Here is a 19,906-nt window from a genome sequence, read left to right on the forward strand (position 1 = left end):
ATAAACACGTTAATCTCTCCAAGCCTTAAATTCTTCATCTGAAAAATGGGGACTAAAATAGCTATTTTGTGTGTGACAATCTGAGACAATGTGCAGAAACTATCTGGCACTGCATGTGCTATAACCAATGGCACCTGCTGTTATAATTAAGTCTGTGTAGGGCATCATCCTGTGGCCGAGCCACAGAATGATGGCTCAGAAAAGAAACTGTCAAGAAGCTGGGACCCCAGATGGCTTGGAAGACAGGTGTGAAGCCAACACAGGGCACCTTGCATAATTGGTCCAATTATCAAACTAGTGTCCTGCACCCTGTTATGGGTGGCTCAGAATTTTAGTTAGGTGAGCCAGGTGAAGGATTCTAGGGGGACTGCTTGACCCAGTTACACTGTCATTTGGAATTTACCTATCAAAATCACAAGAGCCAAAGCACAAAGGGAGAACAACTCACAGGTCTCGATACTGGTCAAAGGCATTGTTGGCTTCTACCTCCAGCTTTCTCAGTCGAGCAGATGGCATGGCCCCATCTTCCAAAGGAGGGTCGTACTTGTTACTCCATGGCGACCTGGAGGGAAGGAAGGAGAAAGACATTACATGAACTGTCCCACGGAGATGACCTATGAGCAAGGAGCCCAAGTTCCAGCTGTCTAACATTTCAGGGGCAAAGCCCCTACCTACGGCCAAGATTCTTCCAGGCCCCAGTAACACAGAGGGCTTTCTGGAGGTCTGAAGGGCAAAAGTTCAGGTGCCCGTGGACATCTAACTGGCTATGCACTGCTGGCAAGTGTCTTGACCCTCGGAGCCTCACCTTCCTCCGTGTAAATGGAAGCTGAGGCTACTACCTGTTAGCCACAGGGCTACTGGGAGGAACAAAGGGAAGGCACATCGAGTGCTCAGGCCAGAGTCTGATGGACTGCCAGCATTAAGCAGATGCTAGTCCTTTCCTACCCATGTCCCTAAGTTTCCTTTGTGTTCACCATCTTATTGATCAGAAGATGCCCCCTCTCCTCCCTGACCTGCTGAAGGTCTTTTACTCCAAAGACCTTCTTATACAGTGAATATTAAGAGTCAGTTACAGAAGCAGGCAAAAGACACAGCCCCCAGGGAAATGTCTATTACATTAGAAAACCCAAGTGACTGGGTTCTCCAAGTGAACAGAGGCTAGCGTTCCAGCCTCAAGGTCCTGCTCACACATAAAGACACGACATAATGAAAACCAGCCTCACTATGGCCCAGAGACTCGCTGCAGTTCTTACATGTATTTTGGCGCATCGGGAACGTAATCACACAGAGAACTGGAAAGGGGGTTGTAAGGGAAAGACCTACTCATTGATTCCTGCAGGTGGGGTTCAGAGAGCTTGGGTGTTCAGAGAAAGCAGCAAAATTTAAAAGGTGAAGAGGAATGAAAAGGAGGAGGAGAAGACAATATGGAATTTGGAAATGGTCCCTTACACTCTTGGATCTAAACACTTGGATGTTTCCAATGTCAAATCCTTTCTTGTTTTCTCTCCTGACCACAGACCCTCACATCACTCTGACTTGGGATTGATGGTAAGGAAAAAAGGTATGATTATGATATTATCTGTTGAAGTCCAGTTTTAAGTAATTCTGTGCACAGACATCTTTCTTTGGTAACTAATGCCCTGACCATCTGTGTTAGTTGATTACTTGAATATGAAACCAGAACAAACTAGGTGAGCCTCTCCTCCTAGCTTTCCTGGAGGCTGACTCACAAAAGGTAAGTGGGGAAGAGTCACCACGCTTGGTGTCCCAAAGGGTCTCCAGGCAGCAGACACTCCTGACCACTCGCAAGCAGAAGGAGCCTCTGGAAGCCCCTCTTTCCAAGCTGACTACTTCTTTGTCTCACCAGTGTTAGCAGAGAATTTGCAAGCATAGGGCGAGACACTCCTTGCTGCTCTGTGACCAATAGTCAACCCCTGGGACCAGGCACACATCACGGGAAAGAAACTGTCAAGAAGCCAGGGCCCCAGGTGGCTTGGAAGATAGATGTGACGCCAACACAGGGCACCTCGCATTTCCGAGAGGCCTCTCCTTTTCTGAGTAGGAGCTGACATGTCAGTGCTTGTAACTTGTCTTGTTTGCTGCCCGACAGAACCTTCTGCAATGACAGAGATGTTCTTGAACTGCACCATCCAAAATGGCAGTCACTAGCCGCGTGTGTCTACTATGTATGTGTGACCGGTACAACCGAAGGGCTCCATTTTAATTTTATTTAATTGGAGCCGATTTAAAGGTAGCTAGCCCACTCTAGACCCTCAGGTCTGAGAGCCTTTGCAGTCTTCTTCTCCACTGGCTGCTTGGCACCTAGAACAGTGCCTGACACTCAACAACATGCTAATTTCTTGATAAAAACTGTTGCTAGAGTGAATAAACTCTTGCACCCCATCCCCAAGTAGAAGAAACCACTTGCGCCTCCCTGCCCCATACTCTCACACAGAAGCCAATTCTCACTCCTGGAATATTCTTACCCTTCCCCACCCTGCATGGCAAGAGGCCTTTGAGAGCAAAGAGCCTGAGCTGCTGCCCTTTCCCTGTACCCAGTACCACCAAGTCAGTGCTTGGAGGATGCCGTGCACAGGCTGAAGCCTCATGGCCCCGGACAGAGGAGAAGGGGCCCACGGCGGTGGTACGGTACCACGGTGTGCTGGTACGGTTCCACCTAAGAGATGGAGCAGCTTTCTTGCTTTCTTCTGCTGAGGTACGCCTAAACATTCAATAAAGAAAATCAACAAAGGCCTCACACCAGACGGCAGAGACAAAGGCCCAGTTGAAGGGAGCTGTCACCACTATTTATGCTTAAGCAAGGTGCGGTTCCTCCACACTCGGAGAGAGGTCAAGAATCTGAGAATATGAATGTGAATTCCCTACCCCCCACACTCCCTTTGAGACCCTCCTCAGCACACTCACATGCTGAATGCCGTTGCCTTCCTGTGGGCCTGGAAGACCCAGCCCAAATGGCTTTCATTTAAAGGCCACCTGATTAGACACAAGAGCCCATCTCCCATGCAGACTGGGGGCCTGCAATTTTCAAGAAGCCTGTAACTCACATTTCTCCTAGCTCACAGACGACAGCATTTCAAGCTGTTAGTCCTGGAGCCAGGGTAATTGTAGCTGGGGGAAAAATCATAACATTACCCAGAATATTCTTAGTGGAAGGGGCACTCAGAAGACATTTAAGAGCTTAAATGGAGGCCATTTGAAAAAAGACAGATGGACAGGAACGCTTAGATTTCAAAAGTCAGGCCTTTCATTTCCCTCCGAGAAGGCTTTTTGTTTCAGCTAACAGGTTTCAAACCGTGCTGCTGGCAGCGAGCAGTCACACCATAAGGATCTTATTTAAGCAAACGATCAAACAAAGTTAGGATGGAAATGTGTGGAGAGAATCAGAAGACCTTGAAGTTTCCTATGGAGAAGGGGAGAAGGAAAGACAAGCCTCCCTGCCTCAACACCCCAGGTTCCTCTCTGAAGACCTGAGATCCCCCAGAGCCCTCAGGGGGCTTCGGGTACCAAGTCCCCAGGAAAGCCTGGCCTGGGCATGAACATGGATATGATCGATCCCGCCACAGGTTCCTGCAGAACACTTTACACAGCAAGCTGGAGTTGTCGAGGGGAAAAAAGAAACATGATGACACTGATTAAGCAAGACTCAGCCCAAGGACCGCCTCCTCCAGGAAGCCCTCTCTGAACTCCATGCCTGGTGTCATGCTCCATGGCCTGCCTGTCGGACCACCACTCACCACCTTCACTGGCCTGCTCTCTCCAAGAGCCAGTCTACCCTCTTCCTAGGAAGAGTCCATGAAGAGCTGCACTGGATGCTATGCTCATGACTAGCACAGTGCCGGGAGCAGAACGAGCCCTTCGAGGATGAACTTGAACGACTTCAGGGCTGCACTGCCATCTCTATGCTGGGATGCTGCAGTCCCATCTCCAGCCCAGACTACCTTCCCAGAGCTCCATACTGTATATCCACAGCCTACCTGACAGCTCCCACTTTGACCTAAGGGGCATCTCAAATTTAAAGTGTCCCCAAACCAGCTCCCTCCCAGAGTCTTCCTCACCTCAACCAACAGGCCCAGAGTCCTGTGGTCACCCTTCAGCTCATATTCTTCCATCCTGACCCACCTGCAAATGCTGCTGGCTCTACTTCCAAAACTCACCTCAAATCTCACCACTCCTCACCATTTCGACTCTAGTTTCTGATCTGTATTAGACCAAAATATATTCTGTACCTAATTTCCATTTGAAGCTAGGGAAGAGACATGTTATAAAACAGGTGTCAGCTCTCCTCAAAAGTCAGTATCAACTGAATTGAACTTTTAAATGTACGACAAGTTCTGCGCTATTCAGTATCTCCCATGTTTTACTTGTTTTAATTCCTCCAATAACCGTGTGCTGAATCTGCCTCCACCAGGCCTCAGCCCTCAGCCCTCATCTCCAGTCCCTGTCCTGTCTTCTCCAACTCTGGCCTTTTGCCAGCTTCACCATAAGGAGCTTATCACCCAGCATACTCCTCACCCAGTCCCATACATGCCTGAGCCTTTGCACCCTTCTGTCACCCCTTCTAGGCAGTGTTCCCTGGCTACTTGTCTTGCCTTGCCCTTCCTCATCCTCTTTATTTTCTTAGTAACTTTCACAACCCATATTATCCATGCAACTGCTTCCCGTCTACCCAGCTTCCCCACTAGGATACAGACTCCCCAGAGAGAGACTTAGAATATGCCTGGTACATAGTACCTGCCTGAGTGAATGAAGACTATGATTTCTATTTTATAGATGAGAAAACTAAAGACCAGAGATCATGAGCGACTTTGTCAAAGTCCCACTGATACAGTCTGCTGTGCTAGCTTGAAGCCAACATTAGCTAATTCCAGATAATCATTCCTGCTTCTCAGACACTCTGCTCCCCTCCACAAAGAGAATATTAGGCTGAAGCTTCAAGACTCAGCCCACCAGATTTTGTGGCCTCTAAAATAAATCCAAAGCACCTGGTCAGGCACAGTGGCTCACACCTGTAATCCCAGAACTCTGGAAGGCCAAGGTGGGAGGATCACTTGAGGCCAGGAGTCTGAGACCAATCTGAGCAACATAGTAAGACCTCATCCCTACAAAAAAATTTTTTTAAAAATCATCCTATAGCAGACGGTCCCTCCACCATTCTCCCAGGTAGTGACTACAGCAATCCATCACAGAAATACTGGACTTGTTAGATAATTCTCACTCTTTTAAAAATAGGATTAATTCCTACATACCCTTAAAAACCTAGCTCAAACATCACCACCTTTGGGAAGTCCTCCTGGAGTCAACTACAGCCTCTTCTGTGCTACCCCCATACCCTGGGGGTAAACAGTTACTCAGTACATCTCCTGTTCTAGATCAGGTGATCAGTCACCCACAGCAGGGGCTAATGTCAACCTGGGCTATTCAAAGCCCTCGGCACAGTGATAGAAAGAGAAAGGAGACCTGTATTTTCGACAGAGCTGTGTTTATCTATCCCTCAATCACAGAGCCCTAAGGATCACCATCATATGCACACCCCGTGCCTTGCCATTGGCAGGACTCAATGCAACATCCGTCTCCCATTAGACCACCAGGTCTGTGAGGGCAGGGGCCTCTGGCCACTGCTCTATCTCTAAGCCTAGTTGGAGGCACTCCCCACACATCTGCTGACGACTAGAGTAGCAGATGGATGAAGGAGGACAGAAGAGGAGGGCTGAGGACAAACAGAAAGACGTGTGGTTGGGCTGCCAGCCCATTCCCATCCAGCGGTCCCTGTGCTGCTGGGGCAAGTGGCACTGATTGCCCCCGTGTGGTTGGTGTGCCTGCTGGATTCCTGGGTGTGAGCTCACCTATAGGAGTCCCCGTCTCTGTTGTAGTCACACAAAAGGTAATCTTTTCCCACCACCTTGTCTCTGGCAATTTTCAGTGGCTGGTCAACAGAAGATAGGAGATCTTCACATAGACTGGGGACCTGGCAGAGAGAAAGAACAAGAGAGAATAGTGGTTAAAGTAACATGTCAAACTCAGGTTGGTTAACGATACCGCAGCCATATTATGGTCAGTGTATTTAACATCTGGCCCTTGGTGCCCTGCCAAAATTACAGGCCTGTTCTTTTCTATTCCACATGTGTCTGACACCAACTGTGTCCCTCTATAAAGAAGCCTGTTCTTGAATTACAGTGGAGCGTGACTTCCAATACAGTCTTCCTTCCAAAAACCGTGTGTAGTTTTAATTACCTGGTCGCCGGGGTGGTCTAGTAAGTGCAAGTACATTGTGCTTGGTATTGGTCTCTGTGGGCAAAGCACCAACTGAAGTCCTGAGAAGAAGGTAAACATTTCCATACACAGGAATTCAAAGAACTCTGAGAAGAAGACTCGTCCGTGCTGAAGAACTCCCATGGGCGCCCAAGCTGGGTGGAGTTTCCAATATTTTCCAGGCCCCCAGCCAAGCATTACCAGGTTGGCTCACAGAGTCAACCCTATCTGCTGCAAAGGTAACCTCATGCCGGCTCCCATAGCACTAAGTCCCCGAGCTCATCTCTAGCTGGGCTGCCTAGGGGCTGCCTCACCCAGAAGGATGAATCCATGCTCAGGGCAGGCAGGACTGACTCTCAGGGCAAATGTTGTGGTTCTGGACATATGGCCTCACTAGTAACCAGGCCACCAGCCTCCTCCTCCCAACTCAAACATCAATTTCCACCAAAATATCCCAGAAAGGGATGGCAGCCCTTTCAGAACTGGATTCCTCCGGGCTTGAGTCACTTCCACTCTATATTTCCAACGTGCTGACTTACTCGTTTCATGGGCTTGGGTTTATGGGGGCCCCACCATATCGTTTACCATGCAAGCAGCTGCCAACTGCACCAATAACCCTTCCCAATGGAAAAGTTAAATCATATGGCAGAGACAACAGCAGAGCCGCTCAGTAGAGGGGCTGACAGCTGCAGCGGTTCCTATGTTCCTCCAGAAGGCCCTTACCACTGTCCAAGAGACAGGGCCAGGGAGCCCCACCACCATGGAGACCACCCAGCCTCCATGGGTTCCTCAGGGCACCTCTGCTGCCCCCCAGGTGTGCCAGGACTCAGCTTATAAAGCACTGTCTGGTACTGCTAAAGAATAGCGACACCCTGTTGTGACTCCCATATCAGTTCTGGCCTCAGTAAGATCTATTTCTTGCACAGGAAGCAGCACCCAGAGATACACCACCAACTACCATGCATGATGTGCTGGCTTTTAGAATTCCTCCTCCACCCAACAGCCACCTCCGTGCCCACCCTGCCCAGACAGACAACAAAAACAGTGGCTATCTTCAAAGCTAGTTTTGTTGATGACATCAACTTCCCTCCACCCCCTCCACCACTTCCAAGTGCCTGCCACATACTATGCACCACGCTAAGTCCTTTACATGGTGCATATTGCTGATATGAGAGTCCACACATCCTGGGAAGCAGTTACATATTAGCTCTATTTCACAGATTCGAGTTGAGGCTCAGGATCATTAAGTTGCCCAAGGGCCACAAGCGAAGGGAGCAGTTGGAGACAGAAATCAATCTTGGGACTGGATGACTCCTCCTCCTCTGACTGCAACTCTGGTTTCACGTCCAGTTAAGGGGAAGAACAGCGCATGCCAAAGGCACACTCTGGTGGCAGCCCCCTCCTGATTCCTCCCCTGCTCGGTTATGGCCACAGGACCCTTCACCTCAAAGGAAATCCTGAATGAGGAATGGAAGGTCTAATAGGGAAAAAGGGGGAAGGAGACAGACAACAAATTAGTGAAAAAATAATTTCAGTTAGTGTAAGTGCTGGGAAGAAATTATTGAAATACTTTTGACTCAGAGATTAACCAGACTGGAAATGACCCTGGGCACCTCTCACATCATAGCTTGTCTCCAAGCATCTCGTTTATATCACTGGGCTGCTGCCTTGGCTGACCTGCTGGGCTCCAACTTTTGCCTGGAACCCCATTCTACCTGGCTGGGGCCCTGACACTATCAGTCCAATTTATCTTGGCTTATGGTAAGGACTAAGCAAACAGGCTCTTAAGTTAGACTTCGTGACTCCACTTATGAGCAGCTTTATGGCCTTAGGCAAGTCATTTTCTTCTCTACTAAGACTTAGTTTCCTCATCTGTGAAGTGGGGATAAGAAAACCAATCCATGTGGGTATCCATGTCCCTATGATTTTGAGGTTCATATGAGACAAGGCACTCAGCATTCAGGACAGTGCCCAGCAGAGGAAAAGTAGATAGTCAGTGCCTGACATATGCATGTTCTCATTCTCCTCCTTCAGACAGGATACCATCTGTTGTCTGTTACTCTCAGAAAGCAACACCAGACTACATCACACCTGAATTTACTATGGGGCTTCAGGCACTGGGTACAAACATACCCTTGAGTCCAGTTCTTCACCCCAGTTCTGCCTGGAACCAGCTGTTGTTTTCCCCTTTCCCGCCAGGTATGCTGCTTGCAGCTAAGTCCTCCTTACGTAGGAAAGCTCACAAGATAATGGGATTTGGTATAAAAGAGGCTTGGCTTCACTCTGATCCAAGAGGTTAATTTATGAGTCAGAAGTATTTTGATACTTTCTTCCTAGTACTTACACTAGGTGAAATGATTTTTCAATGATCTGTTGTCTGTCTGCCTCCCTAGAATGCACATTTTGCCAGGGCAAGGACTTCAATCTTCCTCCCTGCTGTGTCTCCAGTGCCCCTGGCAGTGCTTGACACTCAGTCAATGCTTAATATATTTGGGAGGAAGGAAGAAGACAGAAAGGGAAGAGGTTTACAACATGGAACCTCCCAAACTCCAATCAATTTTATTTTTAAGTGGATAAAAATGGTGTGCAATAATAATCTTTAGGAAAAGAATTTGTTGTCAGAAACTAAATTTGGGTGGATGCCCATGGCCTACTTCACTTGTGATCCAACCAGGCAAATCTCAAATATGAACCATGATATGGTGCGGAAGCACTAAACAGAAAGAACTGGAGCTTCAATTAACATTTTGTGCCTTTTTTGTATAATTAATATATGACCTCAAGGAGCTACAGAACCAGTGAAAAGACTGAGAACTAAGAGATGTGGGTTCTAGCCTCTGATCTGCTATGAACTAGCTATGAGGTCTTGGGCAGAGCCCACAGCTGTTCATGTGTCAAACAGTAGATAGCTACATCGAGAGACTACCCTTGCAGAAAGTCCATAATTGCACAAAGTCCATAATCGCTAACCAACCTCAGAAAACATACATTTAAACTGGAACTCAAAAAATGTGACCGTGCACAGAGAAAAAAAACAGGAAACTCATGAATGGCATATGGTTTGCCCTACCATGAGAAGCATTTGGGATCTGATACGACTGACTGAGTCTCCAACTAAGCAGGCACTATTTTTGCCTTCTGGATTAACTCTCAAATTGGGCCATAGTTTTGTATATTTCCATCAGCCTGTTTTTTTATCAAAGGTAATCTGCTCTGGAATAACAGTGTTACTGTCTTCATGTGGAATGAGAAGTGTTGAAATTCATGGTGTGCCCACAGATTTGGACCACAGCAGCTGCCCAAAAGTACACTCGGCGTGACCTGGCACCTACTGACCCCATCTTACACCTTTGCCATCTGTCCACCTCTGCCTGAATGCCCTCAGCCAACTCACTGCTCTCCAAATATGCAGTTTGCACATGTATTCTACCACTTAAAAATCTTCCCCATTTGGGGTTGCTAGATAAACTATGAGATGGCCCACTAAATCTCAAGTTCAGATACACAATGAAAAATACTGTAGTACAAGTGTGTCCCAAGTGTTACATGGAACATGTATTTTTATTTGCTAACTCTGGCAATCTACTCCACTGCTCTCTTAATCTTAAATCTTACCCATCCTTCAGGGCCCTGCTCAAAGATGGCAAATTCTTCAGAATTCCTGCAGTAACACTGCTATCAGTGGAATCCAGAATGCTCTAGGGATGGCTGTTCTAACACTGCCATTGGCTATCATCTTACTCCTTCCTCACCACTTAGCATTTTTCATCTTATGTTGACTCTGCGCCTACAGAGGCTAAGATGGGCCCCTCAGCCCCAGCACAACGTCACATCCACTGCAGTCAGAGCTCAATCTAAGCTTGTTGATTCCCTGGAAGTGGATATTAATCCTGGGGCCTGAGGTCGTATTGTAGAACCAGAATAAAGGCAGCTTATCTCTGTAATCTAACCAGTCCGACACTCATTGGAGCCCTGCCCCAATCCCCAGTCACGTTAAGTGCTTACAGTGGTAGAAGAAATCACATCACGGCTCATGGGTCATGAGTTTGCACCGTGATTTAAATGAAAGGATGGGTCAAAGGACAAAGTCAAGAGCTCCCTTTGGGGTGCGTGTGGCACTGGTTCTGCTGCCTCTGAAGCCAAAGAGGACCTGACCAGAAGGAGCAGTGCTGGCACGTGGAGGCTGGCTGGTTTCTATCCAACCGCCCATCTGAGGCGCCTAAAAGCCTTGTAAGGAATGTTCAGATAACACCAGAGATGTCAGACCAATCCTGGCTGATGAGGGGATTTAACTTAATTCGCAGTGACTTGGAATAATAAATACTGCACTGGCCAGGACAGTGCCCACTGTCTTTCTCATGGGGAGGGTCGGGGCTCCACCAATTCCTTCGCTGCCACAGGAACATGCCACACCCCACGGAGCAGGAACTGAATGCCCTCACCACTGATATCCTCACTCAGCTCCGTGGTTTCCCGGGGACTACTGGAAAGATAGGGGGAAAGGGAATATAGGGACTAGGGCAGGAAGAGGGAAAAAAACCAGAAAGTAGACGGTAAGGGAGAGGCTGGGATGCCATTAGCAACTGCCTCAGGCGACACTGGAATAATACTGATGATGACATAATGGCCAACACCCTGCACTGCCAGGCACTGTGCTACCAACTATACCTTCTCATCTCCGATCCTCAAAACACTGCTTCACGCAGATGCATGCTACCATCCTTACTTTAAAGAAGGGGAAAACAGGGCCTTGGAGAATTACCTTGCCCCAAGTCACAGTTAGTGGCCAGTGTCTAAGGAAGGACATGCAGATACAGAACACGGTACAACAAGAAGTGACACATTCTTGCTTGCGCCCATATTGAGCACTATTCTTCTATCTAACCCAACAGCTGATCACATGAAGAGAGATACAAATCAGAAGTTTCCGGCCACAAGTGAGGCTTGTGTTTGTGCTGCCATATGGTTCCACTTTGCCTCTTCCTCTTCTCCATTAGTTATTAATGTTGAAAAAAATTGTTCAACCAGAAAAAGAAACTTGAGATGAACCCTTTAAAAAAGCACAAAAGCCAAACCAGCTCAGCTCCATGCATAGTCTAATCCACGGTGCCCTTGTCTTTAAGAAGTGCACCCTTGTACTTCAGTTTTTTTTTTAAATGGCCAAAAGAACACATTCCATCTTTTGATCTGCCCGTTGGCAGAGAGCCCGCCACCAGAGAGATAAGAATCAAAAACAGACTTTGCTCACTTGGTTGCACACTCAGACGAGTAATGCTAGGGAGATGACGACTGGGAAGAATCCTTGCCAGCCCCCATTCCGTCCATCAAAGCAATCCACTCCCCTGCAAAGCATCAGGATGCCACAGCTCCCTGCGGCCAGCAGAGGTCTCTGTTTACAATTTGTTCCTCTATTTTTTTCCAAGGCCCAACATTCTTTCTTTTTTAAATAAAAGAGAGTGTTTCTAGCAGCACACTCACTAGTGTCAGAAATATAACATACAGTGTGGCATTCTGGAAAACACCAACCTAGAAGTCAAACACAGGTTCAAATCCTGGGTCTGCCACTTTCAAGCTGAGTGTAACCCTCCTAGTCTCAGAAACTGGGGGCTACAACACTCACTTCAAAGGGAAACTCATTCCACTCAATAAACATTGAGTGCCTGCTCCAAGTTAGCTGCAAGGGCTCAGCAATGAAAGAGACAGACACAAGGCCCCCATTCTGGCACAGTCTGGCCATGGAGACGTCCCCGATATAGACATGGGTATCAAGTGAACCTGCAGGAAACTGAAAGAACTGTGGCAGGGAGTCGGTGGTCTAGGAGGTAGGGGAGATGACATGTGAATGGCAGCCAATGAGTCAGCCCACCAAGACTGCAGGAAATGCCAGGAGGGGCATTCCAAGTGCCTCTCAAGGGAAGAGCTTGCACAATGCCACCAAGGTCAGCTTAAAGAACAGAGAGGAGCATCTGCATGGCTAGAGTGAGACTCAGCGAGGCAGCCCTTGTGGGCCACTCCAAGTGTGAGGAGAAGCCCTGGCACATAGCTTTTCTCAAATTTGGCTGGGCTCGGTGGCTCAGCTTGTAATCCCAGCACTTCGGGAGGCTGAGGCGAGTGGATTGCCTGAGCCCTAGGGTTCAAGACCAGCCAAGGCAATTTGGTGAGACCTCGTCTCTACAATTAAAAAAAAAAAAAAATTAGCTGGGTGTGGTAGTGTGTGCCTGTAGTTCTGGCTACTTAGAAGGCTGAGGTGAAAGGATCGCTGGAGCCCAGCGAGTTGACACTGGGATGGCCAGGAGTGTGCGACTGCACTCCAGCCTGGGCAACAGAGTGAGACTCCGACTCAAAAAAAAAGTTTTAATTTATGTATCATATATAATACACATAGATAAAAATCCAAAAAGGTACAGGAGCACACACTGGGGAAAGCCTCCTGCCTGGTCCCTACCAGCTCTGTGAAGGCTTGCAGGCTGGCCGGCCCTCCCACCTAGGGAGATGGCCTGTAGTCCCCGACCCTTTCAGTGAGGCTCCCTTCACTGGTTGTCTAGGTGGGCACACTGCCTCCACTACCCTACAACAAATAGGCTCCCCCATGCCATTAGTGTGAAGAAAACACAAGCCTTCTCCTGAGTTCCCCGAGGGCAGCTTTGTCAAAAGGACCTTAGTTTGTCATTAGAAACACTTTGGGGCCATGGAAGCAGTTTTCATGTGAACCAGTACTGGAGTTTGTAACCCCCTGAGTGTCTGTCCCCCACACTCACTATGAGAGAACACCTTCAAGCGGCAACTCCACCCTGGCCGCAAGTCACCCTCAGATAGTCAAGCATGTTTTGGATGGAAGCAGTTATGCTTCAAGACACTCAGGCAAGTGGCAAACCTGAGCAACCAGAGAGGGACCCTAAGGACCTATGCTCATCCTGGAAGGTATCACATCACAGGACCATAGGATAATAGCAGTGCGAGTTGGCGATGCAGAGCATCTGCTCAGGGGCAGGACCAATGCTCCCTCCCTCCCTGTGAATGAGGAAGCCCAGGCACAGGCAGGCTGCTGCCCAGCCATCACAGCCAACGAGGGGTGGGGAAGAGCCAGAACCTCAGTTCCAAACTCTGTCCAGCTCTTCCAAAGCACACGACCCACTAGGCCATGAGTAGAGCTGCTCCCACCCCAGCCAGGCTTGCAGGACAGGAGGAAAAGAGAATCAAATCAGGGGACTACAGAACTGTAAGGACTAACCTCCTCCCTGCAGGTGGCTGGCCAGAGCAGACCTGAGGTACCAGGGTCACCTGGGGAGGGGCTGCAGGGCTGGGTTCTCCTTTACTCCGTCACAGGGCACTGTGGAGCCACTGCATAACCCTTCCCACTCAGAATCTTGGGGACCCCTGGACTGTGAGCAGGGGCTCTCTGCCCACCACCCAGCAGAGCCAGGTGAGAAACGGGCCTCCCATCTATCAGGGCCACACACAAGGGGTGTGTCTCTCCCCCAACTCTTCCAGGCCTGCCCCTCTTCATGAAGCATCACTTGGCTCTAGGGACCATATTCTTTAAGTACAGATGTATTCTTCATTTGAAGGTTATGAGTTGTAAGATGCACCAATACTTAGGATGTTGTTAAACATACGTATTAAATGTAAACAGCAACATCCCAGGCCAGGCCCGGTGTCTCAGTCTGTAATCCCAGCATTTTGGGAGACCGAGGTGAAAGGATTGCCTGAGCCCAGAGGTTCAGGTTCAAGACCAGCCTAGGCAACTTGGTGAGACCTCATCTCTACAGTAAATCAGAAAATAAGCTGGGTATGGTGGAATGCATCTGTAGTTCCAGCTACTTGTAAGGCTGAGGTGGAAGGATCGCCTAAGCCCAGCAGGTCGAGGCTGAGGTGACCATGAGCATGCCACTGCACTCCAGCCTGGGTGACAAGAGTGAGACTCCAGCTCAAAAAAAAACACCAAATTCCCAATATCATCGTGTACCACAGATTCAAGACAGTGGTACACACAAGCACATCTGGCAGAGTGGCACAGACAGTCCCCAACTTAGGATTTTCTGACTTTACCACAGTCCGAAAGCAACAGGCTTTCAGTAGAATCCTGCTTTGAATTTTTATCTTTTCCTGGGCTGGCGATGGGACACTCTCTCGTGACACGGGAGGGGCAGTGACCACGGCTCCAGTCAGCTCTGCAACCACAAGGGTGAACAGCCATATTCTAACAGTAGATGGTATTGCCAGATGACCTTGCTCACTATGGGCTAATGTAGGTGTAGGCTGGGCCACGCTCTGCTTGCTAGGGTAGGGGTGTTCAACGCACTTTTGACTTGTGGTATTTTGATCCTCTGATGGGTCTCCTGGGCATAACGCTCCCTAGAGTCAAATGGCATCTGCACTTGCTCTTGAGAGGCACAGAACTCAGGGGCTAATGCAAATGAAACTGGCCAAGAGGGCCAACAGGAGAAAATCCTTCTTGACCAATAAATATTTTACTCTACTTAGATATGAGTTTTCCACATGCAATTCACAACAAAGAGGTTTCTCAAGAATCAAGAAGAAGCCCCCTCCCTCCCTTTCTTTTCTTAGGCAGGTGCCCGAACCATCCCTGAGATAAATAATAAACAAAGGCAAGCCTCCTGGGCTCGGTTTTCAGCCATTCATACTCAAGACTCAAAAGCTCTGCTTTTTGGAAGCTCACAGCCTGGAATACGAGGCCAGAACAGTTTTCTAAAGGAAGGGGGCAGAACAAAGAGAAGACAAATTGAAAGGAGAAATTAAAATCACTATATTTGAGTCAGCCACAGACACACACAAGGCTCCTGTTGTCCACATGTAACCTTAAGCTTCCCTAAAGGGGATGACCTAGGCACTTGGAGCCTAATTAAATTAACCATTTCCTGGTCAGAAGCACAAACTCATCACCTGTGTGCAGAGGGAAGTCAGGGTCTCTCTAAGTTATGTGACTCCTTCTAATTAAGGACTGGTCCTCGAGGGATGGAACACAATACACAGGCACTTTCAAGGCACCAAAAAGTAAGTCATCTTGGGTTTCATACTGATAACCGCCCACAGGCCACTGAGCAGCAAAGAGGCTCACCTCACTGTCTTGCCTCTCATCCCCTCTCATCTAATATCCTTCGTCAGTCTATCCAGATAACTGTTCTCTCCACCAGGAATGTTGTTCCTCCTCCCAACTCTACCTAATTAAGTGAAATTATCCTTCAAGGCCTGATTCGGCAGCGTCTGCTTCTTCCCCAAACACCTTCCCAAAGCCTCCCCCAGCAGAAGTCATCACCTAGTCAATGCTCCTACAGCCCCCCAAAACGCAGTCTTGAACCTCATAGGTCTGTGATGTGGGTGTCTCTCCTTAGGGAAAGGATGAGAGAGCTGGACCGCCTCATGCCTAGCACAATGCCGGCAGCACTTCCTCAGTGTCGGGGGATGGTGCTGAACTCTGGAAAACTAGGGCAACTTGGGTCAAGTTCTGATCTTTGGAGCTCCAAGTTGGTTTTGGTGGGAAACGATCTCCCCAGTCTCCAGCACTTCTCCTAGAGACAGCACAGTGGGACTATGGGTTGGCAGGCGAGAGACGGATCCACAACCCAGATGGCAGGGTGGCAGAATGGCATTTCATCATCGTGATCATCAGCCCTCAGAGTCGCCTGGAGCTCTTGCACCCGAGGGCCATGGACTGCCACCCTCAACAGGGTTCTAACCTGTGGGGCTGGCCCTGCCCCTCAGGCCCTGCACAGGCTCCTCCTAAGCTGGGCCTGCAGCCCTCCCAGTATGAGGGGGCAAGCACGGCCGTGAGCTGTGAGCTGTGGTCCTCTTCCTGGATGGCCCTGGGTCCTACTATCTGCGTTATTCCCAGTCACCTCGAATCTTTTTGGGAAAAGATCAAGTGAAAATACACTAACACATTCATGTATAAAAAGATCTTATCCAAAATCACTAACTTCCCAGAGGATCTCCGTCCTCCATGTTTGATATAATAAATGGTCACATAACATTGTTCACAGGTTCTTGGAAGCTGCAGCTTTAAGCAAAAAGGTGTATAATGAAATCAATGTCTTGTTCTCATCAACATCACAATGAAATACTATTTAAGGACCTCCCGGATGTTGCTTTGCTTAAAGTGGCCATTTCCAAGAACCTACCAACAATGTTATATGAGGACTTACTGTATTATCAAAGTTAGGATCAGAACAGCAGCAAAGATGTTAAATTCTTACTATATATGAGGTATACAACACATCCTCATTTGATCATCACAGCAACTCTGTAGAAGATAGAAGTATTATTATCCCAAATTATTACTAGTTACAGATGAAGAAAATAAGGCACAGGTAGGTTAAGCAACTTGGCTAAGGTCACACAGGAAGTGACAGATATAAAATTCAATGAAATCCACATAATCCCACCCCAAGGCCAGAATCCTCAGTCACTAAAGCCATGCAGCCTCTAGAATGTTACCTGGCAAGTATCCTGGGGCAAAAATATTTCACCTGAAAGAATGATCAATGAATGGTGGCAGAGCAGTACTTGGCAAGACTGGGTTTTTGCACAGTAAGGTCAGCGCAAACCGAACCGCTCTCACAAAAACCTCCTGTGGGCAGAGCAGAAAGGCCCAGTTGCAGGGAGGGGAATGGAAAATCAATCCACTTCTTCTCGATACTAAGACTTCATAAACCACGAGTGGGCTGGCAGAACAGTATCTAAAATAACCCAGAAGGGACATCTCCAAGAAGAGGGATATGCCACCTGCCCAGATAGGGCAACACCAGGCGAACGCAGCAGGAGGGGGCATCCAGCTGAGGACAGACTGACAGTACTGGGATCTGTCCCTTACTGTTTATCCACGTGTCACCGCTGGCGAAAACTCCAAGGAAATCTCGAGTGGTCTGTTGGCAGAAATGGGACACCTGTGGCAAAACGTAACAATAAGCCAGGCAAACCCAGGTGATAGAAAGCAGCGGACACTCGATTCAGAAAAGCCCACTAGGCTGGGCTCGGTGGCTCAGCCTGTAATCCCAGCACTTTGGGAGGCCGAGGCGAGTGGATTGCCTGAGCCTGCGGATTTGAGACCTACCCGGGCAACTTGGTGAGACTTCGTCTCTACAATAAAACAAAAATTAGCCAGATGTGGTAGCGCATGCCTGTAGTTCCAGCTACTTGGAAGGCTGAAGCAGAAGGATCGCTGGAGCCTCCCAGTCTGGGCCACAGAATGAGGACTCCAACTCAAAAAAAGAAAAGAAAAGTCCACTAAATATCCTGAAGACCAAGAGGATCTGCCAGACTCCAAGAGGAGGAAGATGATGACTTCCAGAGTTAACGAGTGTAGGTGGACCACAGCAACCTTCCTGCACCTGCTCAGTTCCACAACAAGCTAGGCAAGATGCCAAACCCTGGTATACCTCGCCCCAGGGATCCCAACAGCCCCTCCAGAGGTGAGTGGCTTTGTGAAGCCCAGCAGAGGCTGACGAGCTCAGAGCACAGAGCCACTGAGTCAGAGACCAAGGCCTGGTTCTCACTACCACAGATTCTCCAAAAACTCTCAGGACCACAAACTTCTAAACAACCCCAACAATTTGCCAAAATTCCAGTAATACTTCTATCTCTTTCCGGGTGGGATTGTTTGTGCCATGTCTGTATGTTGGAGTGGAGGGTACGTGCTGAGGCATATTTGAACAAGTTGGTGGCTTCTTCCACAACCCCAACACAAAAATCATCCTGGCTGGCTGGCCACAACATTTCACATTAGATTGCTTTTGCTGGATGGATGTGTCATCAGGTTTTCTTGTAATTTCACTGAGTCACCCATAGAAATAACATGGATAAGAAGAAAAAATCTGTGATTCTTCTCAATGGGGATGCAATTAGCTCCACTAGGGGCAGTTGATATATTCCCTCCGCTGGCTGAGACTTCCAGAATCAAGGGTTCCTTTATTTCTCCACTTTGGCTTATTAGTAATAGACCTCATCTCTACAATAAATCAAAAACTAGCCGGGCGTGGTAGCGCGCACCTGTAGTTCCAGCTACTTGGAAGGCTGAGGCGGAAGGACCGCCGGAGCCCAGCAGGTCGAGGCTGCGGTGGCTGGGAGCAGCCACTGCACTCCAGTCTGGGCGACAGAGTGAGACTCCAACTCAAAAAAAGCAAAACAAAAAAACTCAAATTTGCGACTCCAGATATAAAAATTCACCTAAATGTATGAGAAATTAAGAATAAAGACAGTGTTCCCCACCCTCCAGAAGCTCAAAGTCTAAAGAGGAGAGAGAAGCACAAATGAAGTATCAACATGCCACACGTATTCTGCAGAAGGTGTTGGATGCTAGGGAAACGAAAAAGAGGATGGACTGGTGAGCCTTTTTGGAGGCGGGCAGGGGCAGAAGAGATTGGTGGAGACGATTTCAGGAGGATGACATCCGAGCTGAGTCACAAAAAGTGAGGCAGGGATGTGGCAGTCCACGCAGGGCACAAACCAGCCCAAGGACTGAGGTGCAGGGGCATCCATTGATCAAAGGAGGGCAGCGTGGAATACCAAACAGTGATGGCTCCTCAACTCTGTGAATATGCTAAAAACCACTGGACTATGCACTTAAAAGGGATCAATTGTATGGTATGTGAATTTTATCTCCAAAAAGCTATTGTTTAAAAGTTTAAAAAAAAAAAAGTAAATCAAAAGGGGAGGATATTTCAGGCGGTGAGAACGGCATGGATCCAGGACAGCACAGGTATACCCTGGGAACTAGAAGTTTCAGCAAATAAGAATATGTCATGTGACCTAGGTTTAGGTGAGTAAAAAGGGACTCTGGGCATCAGGCTCCATTTGGCAGTGTCTTTCTTTCTGCTCTCAGTTGTAGCTATCTGACTATTCCCTTTCCTGCCCAGACCTTGTCCTACATCAAGATAAATCAATGTAGTGCAGGGACTCGTCACTGGTCTAGAAGACAGAGCTAGGTCTGCCACGAAATGGTGCTAAACAGCAGATAAGCCACTAGTTCCTTTGTCTCTGGATGGGTCCCCAAGAGATGAAGTGCTAAGTGCTGAGAGAGGGGCTCAGGGTGACAGGAGTGGGAGAGGAAGACTGGGCCCGTTACCTTCTGTTTCATTCAAGGTCTAAGCTTTTGTTTGAAAAGAGGGTCTACTCTGCAGGACACTAGACTAATCAGTAAGGTTCATTTTAGCGCTGAGATCCTGCGAAGTTTCACAGTTTAAGATTTAAGAATTAATCAAAAGTTTGTGACATTCTTCACAAAACAAACCTTTGCTGAGCAAGGCACTGTGACGCAAACTGACTGAGGCCCCCTGGCCCAGCATTCAGATCACCGCCTGAGGACACAAGACACAAGCAGCAGGATGATTTATGTACAATAAAAGGAAGAAGGAAAGGGCTTGTGACTGCATAAGCTTCTCCCCTGAATGCCAGGTTCAAATTTAAAACTCTTGCAGAATTTCTGCATCTCAAAACCAAAGTCCCTCCTCCTCTCTGCTAGGAGAGGTCTTCTGCCTACTTGCTTCCCCTCAGATCCCACATTGCCAGCCTATCTACTAAAAGAAGGCCCAATTTTTCCTATGACCCAGGGCATATATCATCTTGCATTTCAGTGCACCCTTCATGTATCTGGCACCTCATCCCTGGCAGTTAGCACGCC

The 19,906-nt window shown here is 48.2% G+C and overlaps 1 protein-coding gene across 1 annotated transcript in view; it reads right to left on the reverse strand.

Moving 5' to 3' along the window:
* CAPZB (capping actin protein of muscle Z-line beta subunit) overlaps nucleotides 1-19,906 on the reverse strand; it is a 90,959-nt gene that overhangs the window by 37,198 nt on the left and 33,855 nt on the right. The window contains exons 3-4 of the mRNA XM_008073594.2: nucleotides 5,865-5,986; nucleotides 449-562 (exon numbers count right to left, since the gene is read on the reverse strand). Of these exons, the coding sequence (XP_008071785.2) occupies nucleotides 449-562; nucleotides 5,865-5,986 (236 nt within the window). The remainder of the gene's footprint in view (nucleotides 1-448; nucleotides 563-5,864; nucleotides 5,987-19,906) is intronic.

The sequence above is a fragment of the Carlito syrichta genome, unplaced genomic scaffold (genome assembly GCF_000164805.1).
Source record: "Carlito syrichta isolate Samal-C Ts95f unplaced genomic scaffold, Tarsius_syrichta-2.0.1 Scaffold115711, whole genome shotgun sequence".
NCBI classification, from domain to species: domain Eukaryota; kingdom Metazoa; phylum Chordata; class Mammalia; order Primates; family Tarsiidae; genus Carlito; species Carlito syrichta.